At 42.6% G+C, this 11,338-nt stretch overlaps 1 protein-coding gene across 2 annotated transcripts in view; it reads left to right on the forward strand.

Moving 5' to 3' along the window:
* Positions 1 to 4,018, forward strand: part of LOC121579337 (probable ATP-dependent RNA helicase DDX10) — a 115,143-nt gene extending 111,125 nt beyond the window's left edge. For both annotated transcript variants that reach the window (XM_041893855.2, XM_041893856.2), the window contains one exon: positions 3,681 to 4,018. In XM_041893855.2, coding sequence (XP_041749789.1) covers positions 3,681 to 3,864 — 184 coding nt within the window. In that variant the 3' untranslated portion in view covers positions 3,865 to 4,018. The remainder of the gene's footprint in view (positions 1 to 3,680) is intronic.
* The last annotated feature ends 7,320 nt before the right edge of the window (positions 4,019 to 11,338 follow it).

An 11,338-nucleotide genomic window follows, 5' to 3' on the forward strand; every position in this document is an offset into this window, starting at 1 on the left:
GTGTCTGTCAGCGTAGTGTCCAGAGCATGGAGGCACTACCAGGTGACAGGCCAGTACATCAGGAGACGAGGAGGCCGTAGGAAGGCAACAACCCAGCAGCAGGACTGCTACCGCCGCCTTTGTGCAAGGAGGAGCACTGCCAGAGCCCTGCAAAATGACCTCCAGCAGGCCACAAATGTGCATGTGTCTGCTCAAACGGTCAGAAACAGACTCCATGAGGGTGGTATGAGGGCCCGACGTCCACAGGTGGGGGTTGTGCTTACAGCCCAACACCGTGCAGGACGTTTGGCATTTGCCAGAGAACACCAAGATTGACAAATTCGGCACTGGCGCCCTGTGCTCTTCACAGATGAAAGCAGGTTCACACTGAGCACGTGACAGAGTCTGGAGACGCCGTGGAGAACGTTCTGCTGCCTGCAACATCCTCCAGCATGACCGGTTTGGCGGTTGGTCAGTCATGGTATGGGGTGGCATTTCTTTGGGGGGCCGCACAGCCCTCCATGTGCTCGCCAGAGGTAGCCTGACTGCCATTAGGTACCGAGATGAGATCCTCAGACCCCTTGTGAGACCATATGCTGGTGCGGTTGGCCCTGGGTTCCTCCTAATGCAAGACAATGCTAGACCTCATGTGGCTGGAGTGTGTCAGCAGTTCCTGCAAGAGGAAGGCATTGATGCTATGGACTGGCCCGCCCGTTCCCCAGACCTGAATCCAATTGAGCACATCTGGGACATCATGTCTCGCTCCATCCACCAACGCCACGTTGCACCACAGACTGTCCAGGAGTTGGCGGATGCTTTAGTCCAGGTCTGGGAGGAGATCCCTCAGGAGACCATCCGCCACCTCATCAGGAGCATGCCCAGGCGTTGTAGGGAGGTCATACAGGCACGTACGTGGAGGCCACACACACTACTGAGCCTCATTTTGACTTGTTTTAAGGACATTACATCAAAGTTGGATCAGCTTGTAGTGTGGTTTTCCACTTTAATTTTGAGGGTGACTCCAAATCCAGACCTCCATGGGTTGATAAATTTGATTTCCATTGATAATTTGTGTGTGATTTTGTTGTCAGCACATTCAACTATGTAAAGAAGAAAGTATTTAATAAGATTATTTCATTCATTCAGATCTAGGATGTGTTATTTTAGTGTTCCCTTTATTTTTTTGAGCAGTGTAGTATTTGAGTCACTTCAAACTGCCAATGTGAACACTGCTTAAGTGTTGATGATTTAACCAGAACGATTCTTTTAAATGCATTGAAACCAGTTAATAATGACTTATGTTCCAAGGCCATCAAAGTGCCTATGTAAAGCACTTTGTCTCTAAAACTTGTCCATCCAGTGTCTGCCTGCCAGCTAGTTTTCTAGGCTAGTTAAGGATACTATAGTTATGATTGTATGTTTCACATTGGATTTATTAATAACAAAACGGTAAGACTTGTGTAAGTGTTTTGAATTCTGGTGCCGCTGCGCACACAAGCTTGTTAGCTAGCTCTGGTCCAGGGCGTTGAGCTAGCCTCGGCGTTGAGCCAACTCTCTGACATTTAAAGTTACTCCATATTAGCCGCTCCTCCGTAGCTACACTGAACAAAAATATAAACACAACATGTAAAGTTGTTGGTCCCATGTTTCATGAGCTCAAATGAAAGATCCCAGAAATGTTCCATACGCTCACAAAATCTTTTTTCTCAGAAATGTTGTGCACAAATTTGTTTACATCCCTGTTAGTGAGCATTTCTCATTTTCCAAGATAATCCATCCACCTGACAGATGTGGCATATCAAGAAGCTGATTAAACAGCATGATCATTACACAGGTGCACCTTGCGCTGGGGACAAACGGTGGCAGATGGCAGACCGCGTGTATTGCGTCGTGTGGGCGAGTGGTTTGCTGATGTCGACGTTGTGAACAGTGTGCCCCATGGGGGAGGTTGGGTTATGGTATAGGCAGGCATAAGCTACGGACAACGAACACAATTGCATTTTATGGATGGCAATTTGAATGCACAGAGATACCGTGACGAGATCCTGAGGCCCATTGTTGTGCTATTCATGTTCCAGCATGATAATGTACGGCCCCATGTTGCAAGGATCTGTACACAATTCCTGGAAGCTGAAAATGTCCCAGTTCTTCCATGGCCTGCATACTCACCAGACATGTCACCCATTGAGCATGTTTGGGATGCTCTGTATCGACGTGTACAATGGCGTGTTCCAGTTCCCGCCAATATCCAGCAACTTCACACAGCCATTGAAGAGGAGTGGGACAACATTCCACAGGCCACAATCAACAGCCTGATCAACTCTATGCAAAGGAGATGTGTCTCGCTGCATGAGGCAAATGGTGGTCACACCAGATACTGACTGGTTTTCTGATCCACGCCCCTACCTTTTTTGAAGGTATCTGTGACCAACAGATGCATATTTGTATTCCCAGTCATGTGAAATCCATAGATTAGGGACTAATGAATTTATTTCAATTGACTGATTTCTTTAAATGAATTGTAACTCAGCAAAGTCTTTGAAATTGTTGCATGTTGCGTTTTATATTTTTGTTCAGTATAGATTAAAATTGCAAACATAACTTACTCTGATCAGGTGGGACCATTCCCCAACTTATCATGTTTTCACTATCTGCACCAAACAGATTTTCTACAAACTAAGTTCTTCATTTGGGCTCAGGTTGTGTTCACCATGGACTAAGGTTAGAGAGAACCACCCTGTCAGCACTAACAAACAGCAAAGCAAAACAAATGTACCACTGGTTTTCCCCTTCCTTTTTACTTTGGGTTAAATTACTCCTCTTTATGGCTAGCTGAAAGACTGTCAAGAGAATGCGCTTGCCTACATGTTTGTGGTTGGCAAGGTTACTTTAAAAGTAACTCATTAGAAATTAATTGGAGGAAAACAGGCGAAACGAGGAGGTACCATCTGAACTTATCCAACAACAAAAAAACACTTGTTTTAGTTTTCCGTTGCAAACCGTTTTCCTACTGTGTTCCTTAATTAATATGACCCCAATGGGGGTTCTGCATCCAAGGCAGCCAATTTGTATTCCTAGTGCTCACCACCCAGCCCCAGAGTTGTGGAGTGTCATGAATCGGAGGTGTAGATAATAGGAGAGACGACTCTATCAGCAATAACTGTGTTTCACTCTGCTTCCTGTTCACATGATAAAGCATTCCCCTCTCAATTGATCCACAACAATTGACTTCATCAAAGTTAAGTCGTGTTCCCAAAGTTTTAGACGTGTTTTTTTTGGCTAATTTTTTCAATTAATCCCATTATGCCATTGCTGGTGTCTGATCATCCTGACACAGAGTCCTGGAGATCTCTATAGAACTGCTTATTTCCACGCCATCTCACAACTTTGAATAAAGAGGGCCAGCTATCTCCCCTATCAGATAGATATGAGACGGATGCATCTTTCCATCCCTCTTAATTACAAAGAACCGTGAGCAGCCGAAAGCAATCAAACAGCTAGCAACATTGGAAGACTTTTAACCAAGGTACCTCCCAGGGTTGCGTTCCTCTTCCTCTCTTACACAGATCCCCATGAACCACGGTATCTCTCATAACACCTTTCAAAGCCCATCTCCATAGACCGACCCTCAATATAAACCGCACTCCCATTGATGTGAGCTAAACTGATTGTTAAAACCTTTTTCCTCTCTTTGTTTAAAGCCCTACTGCTGGGATGAGGAAGCGCAGCCACAGTGACTGCAGCGATGACTCTGGTGAGGAAGAAGAGGCAGCGGGAACCCGGAAGAGACCCAGGCAACAGGCAGCTGCCAAGCCCCTGGACACTGGCCTCTCTCTGGCTGAGGACGAAGAGCTGGTCCTGCATCTGCTGGGGAACCGGCGCTAGGGCTCGCGAAAGAGGACATTTACCGAACACTCTGTGTTATGGAGCATCCTCTTCAATGTCTTGTTGTCCTGTTATTATTTGGGGATGTTCCCAACTATTTTGGGAACATTAGAGATTTTCCAAACTGTCAAATAAAACATACAATTTACAGTTACACGTGATTGTTTGGTATATAAAATGTAATTTAACATGGAAAACATTTGACAAGTGCTTTAGTTAGTACCTATCCAAATACTGTTTTACATTTCTTCTCAAGTGTTTCTCTTTGTTCTAAAATACCCTTTCAAGCACCCATCCGTTTTATGACTGAAAGTAATATCACACAGCCACTTCCTTGGCGTACGTGTTTCTCTGCATCTCGTTCCAGGTGATGTCTATTGTAATATAATGGCATGGAACGTGCTGCACCTTGACTGGAATTATTTGATTCTAGCTCGATACAGGGGCAACGCGACCACCATTCACTTGGTTAAAGCCTGAAGCCCACTTTCAGGTTTTTATTTTCACAGATGTAAATTACTTTGGCACATTCTAGAAGGAAATTAATGTATTATTCCTTCTACCCCCTGTGGTCTCACCAGAGGAGATCTGCTCCACACTACGAGGGGGGACTGTCAGGCTGACAGATGTACAATACGCAGACATGCTTGTCCCAGATCCCAAGACCACTATTTTCTGTCCCTTTCACTTTTTGTGTTAAATTTCCTCTTGCTGTCCCGATGGTACTCTTTCACTCTTGTTGCTCTCATCACACTGTTTTCCCCCATTACATCTCACTCCTCTCTCTCTCTGTTTGGTTCTCTAGCTCTCACTGGCTCTTTATGTTTCATCACATATATATTTTTTTCTCTCCACTTGTTCTATGCCCCCTCTCCCTCACTGCAGTTCCAGGTTTGAAAGTTGCCGCTTGTCTGGCTCTAAGACAATGCAGCCTCATATTACTTCAAACCACTGCCTTCTCTGCATGAAGCATAGAATGCTGCATCACTGGTTCAAAATAAACAACAGTAATGTAATACCTTCAAGTCCCAGTCGCCATCTGTGACCCATTACCTGTTATAGCTTTTCCCCACTTTTTTTTGGCTTAATCATTAATTTTTTATGCTCGGCTGTAGCGCCACTTGACTTGATAGAAAGGAAAGATCCATGTCATTGACGGTAATATCAAAATATGTATGACTAGAGTTCCAAAATTCCCATAAGATTCTCAGGTTTTCCAGAAGTCCTGGATGAAGGATTCCCAGATTTCCTGTTTATTCTTGATGACAGGAATATTCTAACCAGGATTTCTGGGAATTTTGGGGAAAGTTACCGGAATTTTGTAATCCTAGGTGTATGACAAAACCCAATGGAAATTGTGGGACCTCACAAAATGTGACTTCTGTGTGACATGTCATAATAGTATAGCTCTGCTATTACACTAATCCCACTACCTCTAGAGATACCCCAGGCGTTTATTCTGAATAATGGGGCACAGTTCGCGACAGGGACTTCAAGGTATTCCATTACTTTTATTGGCATCGGTGGTGCAGCTTGTTATGCCTTTCACAGAGAAGGAAGTGGTTTCATGTCATCTGAGGCTCACCTGGGGCAGCTTTCAGACCTCCAGCTCCCAGCACATCATGTTCAAATATTACATGGGCGTAGGCCTTGCCCACGACTCCCCTGTGATTGACATAACTTACACTGAACAAAAAGATAAAAGCAATATGCAACAATATATAAAACATTTTGTCATTTAGCAGACGCTCTTATCCAGAGCGACTTACAGTTAGTGAGTGCATACATTTTTTTTTCTTCATGCTATTCAAAGACTTTACTGAGTTACAGTTCATATAAGGAAATCAGTCCTAATCTATGGATTTCACATGACTGAGAATACAGATATGCATATGTTGGTCACAGATACCTTTAAAAAAGAAAGTAGGGGAGTGGATCAGAGAACCAGTCAGTATCTGATGTGACCACCATTTGCCTCATGCAGCGCGACATCTTCCTTGCATAGAGTGGATCAGGCTGTTGATTGTGGCTTGTGGAATGTTGTCCCACTCCTCTTCAATGGCTGTGCAAAGTTGCTGGATATTGGCGGGAACTGGAACACGCTGTCGTATACGTCGATCCAGAGCATCCCAAGCGGGCTCAATGGGTGACATGTCTGGTGAGTATGCAGTTCATGGAAGAACTGGGACATTTTCAGCTTCCAGGAATTGTGTACAGATCCTTGCAATATGGGGCTGTGCATTATCATGCTGAAACATGACGTGATGGCTATTACACGTGGTCTGCGGTTGTGAGGCCAGTTGGACATACAGCCAAGTTCTCTAAAATGCCAGAGGTGGCTTATGGTAGAGAAATGAACATCCAATTCTCTGGCAACAGCTCTGGTGGATATTCCTGCAGTCAGCATTCCAATTGTATGCTCCCTCAAAACTTGAGACATCTGTGGCGTTGTGTTGTGTGACACAACTGCACATTTTAGAGTGGCCTTTTATTGTCCTCAAGGTGCACCTGTGTAATGATCACGCTGTTTAATCAGCTTCTTGATATGCCTGTCAGGTGGATTGATTATCTTGACAAAGGAGAAATACTCACTAACATGGATATAAACAAATTTGTGCACAAGATTTTAGATAAATAATATTTTTGTGCGTATGGAACATTTCTGGGATCATTTATTTCATCTAATGAAACATGGGACCAACACTTTACATGTTGCGTTTATATTTTTGTTTAGTGTCATTTAGCAGATCCCGAATGCTGTAGAATGCCAGAATAGGATTTTTCATAATCTGTCCACAGCAGAGTGTATTTTTGTGTTTTGGACATTTGTTGTCTCCTCCTGTTACAGATTTTTGCTGTCACCATGACAACTGACCAATCCAATGGTTATATTAGTAGTTATGTATGAAAGATGTCTTTAAACCCACTTAGTTTCCCCCTTTCTGTAAAACCCATATGCACTCGTCTCACTCCCCCTTTAACATGTCAGTGGTCAGTGGGTGCCTCAGTTAACCAGGGGAGCTGCATTATCTTCACAGCGATTTTACAGTAATGTACTCTCAAAATAGAAAGTCAGCAAATCACTATTGTTGCTTCACTACTGAAAATGGCCTCCTTTTGTCATTGTAATTGTATCATTTTTGTGGAAAAGCTATCGAAAGATTTATGGTAATATCTACTCATAACAAGTGTGGAACAATCTTTAGTTTTATTTGAATATACCACTTAAGAGACCTGGCCATTGCGAAGCCGTAAATCCCCTTTTCAATGCAGTCCGGGTTTTTTGTAACAACAGACTAGAAGGCGTAATGTTTAGATGCTACCCACTTATTAGAAGCGTATCTGGCTTTTACCCTTTGCATAATATATGGTTTTACCATTTGTCTGTCCCCAATTTTGGGAATGAAGCAGATGGCCTTTTTGTGGCGTTGACTCCCCCTTTTGCTGTGCTCTGAGAGAGTGAGTAATCCAGGGAAGGCTGGATTACTGGGTTTTAGCGCAGAGTCCTCTGCCTGTCCTTTCCAACTAAATCTACATAATTAGAGAGGGGGAAAATGTAGACTGCAGAAGACAGAGCAGCGAAGTGAGTTTCTCCCACAATGACCTTATCAAACTTAGCCGGAGCATCAAACAGCCGGGCCCTGCTCACAGCAGTGACAAATGTAGCTGATGAAGTTTGTTTGTGTGCGATGGGGCCGGATGGAGGCAGTTCCTTAAATTTAAGTCATCCGTCAGTGCTGTGTGCCCTCTCCACTCGCCTTGCCATCCACTTTGCCCCAAAGTTTCCAACCTTTTCAGTCTTTATTTTCCTTCCTTTCTTTATGAGCAGAGTACAAGCTTGACCCTCTCCAATCCACTCATATGGCCAAAAGACCATAGCCCTCAAGCTCTTCTTTGGTCACTTATTATTAACATCTCTTTGTCTCAGTATTACCATTGCATCTTAAAACTGGCCCTTGTAATAGTGTAGAGGGGTAGAAAATAACCATGCCCGCCAATATACCATTGCCATAGCATATCATTGGCATAGGATTGAGTAGATGGTTCCATTTTGTATACTTATTTTCCTCTACCTTTTTTTTTTCTTTACCTTGTTGATGTTATAAGGTCTAGTTTGTCATCTTGAGTGTGTGCAGTATGTTGATATTCCATGCACATCTCATGGTAATGTTCTTTGTGGATCCTCGGGAGTGTATTCGTAGGAGTAAAGATTGCTGTAATGCAGCGTGACTCAAATATCAGTCACATTTCACTGTGAGTGATGAGTTCAATTCAGGCATTTTTGCGGGGGAAAGAAAATCTCCCTATCTTTGTAAATAGTGTTTTTGTCATTTTCCAAGTCATTATCAGTCACGGCAATGAGGAACAATGATTCCATCTGTGTTTGTCTAACGAGTTCACCTTGTTAACGATTGAACACAGTGGAGAGAGAACCTCTGCCAGACCCCAAGGTGCAACAATAATTTATGTGTGTATTGACTCAGGAGTGTTTGCTGCTACTATCCTCTAGTTCGGGGTTTCCAACCTAGGGGTTTTGACCCCAAAATGGGATTGCCCATTTTGGGGTCACGGGCGCTTCCTTGATTTGAGGTAAAAAATTAAGTAAAATAACAAAATTGTGTTTTCTATTTAAACCTCTCCCATGATCTTGAACCTGAGGGGTATACTACAAAGCAGGATCAATGAGTTAGAGAGCTAACTTTGATAAACAACACAGAAATAACTATTGATTTTCTGGTTTATTATGAAAGCTAAACATATGTGTTTTTGTTTGTTGAATCAATTAAACCATGCATATTTCAAGCTTATCTTTCTTAAAAATAAGTTATTTCAGAATATTTAGGCAAGTTAGCTGGCTAACTCATTGATCCTGCTTTGTAGTATACCCCTGGAATACATAGCAGTTAAACTGCCACGTCCGTTTGCGATTATGCAACAACAAAGACGTTACTTGCAACAAGAAAGAAGTTACTTCAAACAACCAACAGTTTTTTTTGTTTTTTTTTCTCGGACATCATTGCGCGTGTGAAGGACGTCACGCTGCTTGCTTACCGATTACCACTTCCTCCCGATTCTGCCCATACCTGGCTCGAACTCGGGACCGCTGCCTTACAAACACATGTGACCGCCCTCCTCAAGCGTCTTAGCCGATCGCGTCACCTCAAAAGCTAGCTAATGCTTTTGAGTAAGTTGCACACATCCCCATGTGTTACACGCGCAATAGTACATACTCAATTGTATTTATTGTTTACCAGATGCAAGATGCTCCTCTGCCCCGTTTCAAAAACAAAACAATAACAAATGTGCCTGGGGCGACCAGTGCCGCTGTTTCACCTTATGCGGAGCTCAGCTTTAACCTTCTCTTCCCTTTCCTTATCTGACCCTCACAGGGGTCCATACTTGCAAACATTTGAAAAAGTTTCAATTTAACCTGGACCTCCTTCTCAAAATGTGCATCTGCCAATTACAATCGTCGACGTAGTTGCACGTAATAGAACGCTACATTGTAGCTGGTCCCATCAGATAACCTGGCATAAATTAGCCCTATGCTAACCTCACCAGCTGACGGTGATTATTTCCTGTAACAAATTCTGCATCAGCCAATCAAATATTGTTGACTTTATATCCACCAACCAATGGCATTCCTTAAAATAGGTCAACTTGGCCACCAAAGGGATATTTTAAACCTCTCTAAATTCAAGGTTGACTTTTGTTCAGCTGGTCTGTCTCAAGTGTAGAGTGCCAATATTGCATGATGATGCATCCTTGACTAGGCTATTAGCTACTAACTTTAGACAAAATTCAGAAAGGCAAATTTTCACATATGACAAAATCCCACGATTTTGCTCATCCATTTCACACATATCCATGTTCTTTTATGGAAAAAATGATAAAGAAAGTCTACAACTTAAGTTTATCGTACATCGTAAAAAGAATTGAAAAGCCTTATGGACTTCAAATAGCTGTCATGTACAATCTTAATCATTGCTTAATGGTGGTAAGCACTGCTAAAACAATAGTGCACATTAACTGATAGTTCTAGCTCGCGTCAAGCATCTTTGTTGAGGAGAAAACACTGTTCACTGCTGGTCCTCAACGCTTCATTCAAATAATGCATATGTGACAGTTGATGATTATAATAATGCATATGAAATGTTGTACATGAAGTGTAGCCTACACGTCTATGTAATATAGACAATAGTAGGGACTATTATTTATGTAGCAGTGCCAGTAGCCTGTGTCTCGGTCTGCAAGAGGGACTCAAACAAGAAGCTCCTCATTAAATGTATTCGTAATCTTCATTTACAAGGTTTTGGCTGCACTTCTCTCAACCCACTATCCACAAATGTAATTATACATTTCAAAGGGGGCGGGGAACTAATGTGGGATTCCAACCCTTGCCACAATCTACGACATACGAAGAGTTATAGGCACTCTACACTGTGAAGCCACTGTCAGACAAATGCATGTGATCTAGTTGCTTTGATTATCAGAACGTGCCATTGTACTGCTGTTAAGTGCGCTTTCATGAACAAGTGTTGGATCATGTCCAACTACGGCAACGATTTTAAATCAAATCAAATGTTATTTGCCACATGCGCCGAATACAACAGGTGTAGACATTACCGTGAAATGATTACTTACAAGCCCTTAACCAACAATGCAGATTTTAAGAAAAAAAAAAAAAAGTGTTAATTATAAAATAGCAAATAATTAAAGAGCAGCAGTAAAATAAAATAACAGTAGGGAGGCTATATACAGGGGGTACCGGTACAGAGTCAATGTGCGGGGGCACCGGTTAGTCAAGGTAATTGAGGTAATATGTACATGTGGGTAGAGTTAAATTGGCTGATACTGAATTTGAACCGGATATAATCACGCCAAGCTGTGCAGGTTAGCACAGGGCTGAGTCTGTCAGGTTATCTGATGGGAACAGCTAACAGTGTTTGACCACTTGCAACTATGTCAACGATTTTAAGAGACAGAGGTCCAGGTTAAACTTAAACTGTACCTAATGTTCACAAGTATGGCCCTCAAGGTTCCTGCATCCTAGAAGTCATAGTTTGGACAAGGGAATGTCATAATTTTCACGAGCAATGAGCCCTGCATCTTGGTCGGGAGTTTGGGCAACCTGGTTGCACATTTGAAAGCATTTAGCTTATATTATGTTTTGCTGCAGCCTTGCAGTGTGAGGTTGCATCTTTTGGCTAAACATCAGTTTTTACAGTGAGTTCGTGAGATCATGTTGCACTTCTTTATCCTTTTACCACAGGAAATGGGGGAATTTGATTTACCAGCTTCCCTTCAGTAGACCCAACCCATTTTTATGAGATCCTGACTGTAAACTCTTTGGCATTGGCATCTGGAGAGCCAGAACATGGTTTAGGGATTATACTCTAAGATCTGCCTTTGCTGTTGGCCAAATCAAGCATTTTTACAGTGGGCCACTTAGGCCTACCCTACTAATGTAACT

This window comes from Coregonus clupeaformis, chromosome 13 (genome assembly GCF_020615455.1).
Source record: "Coregonus clupeaformis isolate EN_2021a chromosome 13, ASM2061545v1, whole genome shotgun sequence".
Taxonomy (NCBI): Eukaryota; Metazoa; Chordata; class Actinopteri; order Salmoniformes; family Salmonidae; genus Coregonus; species Coregonus clupeaformis.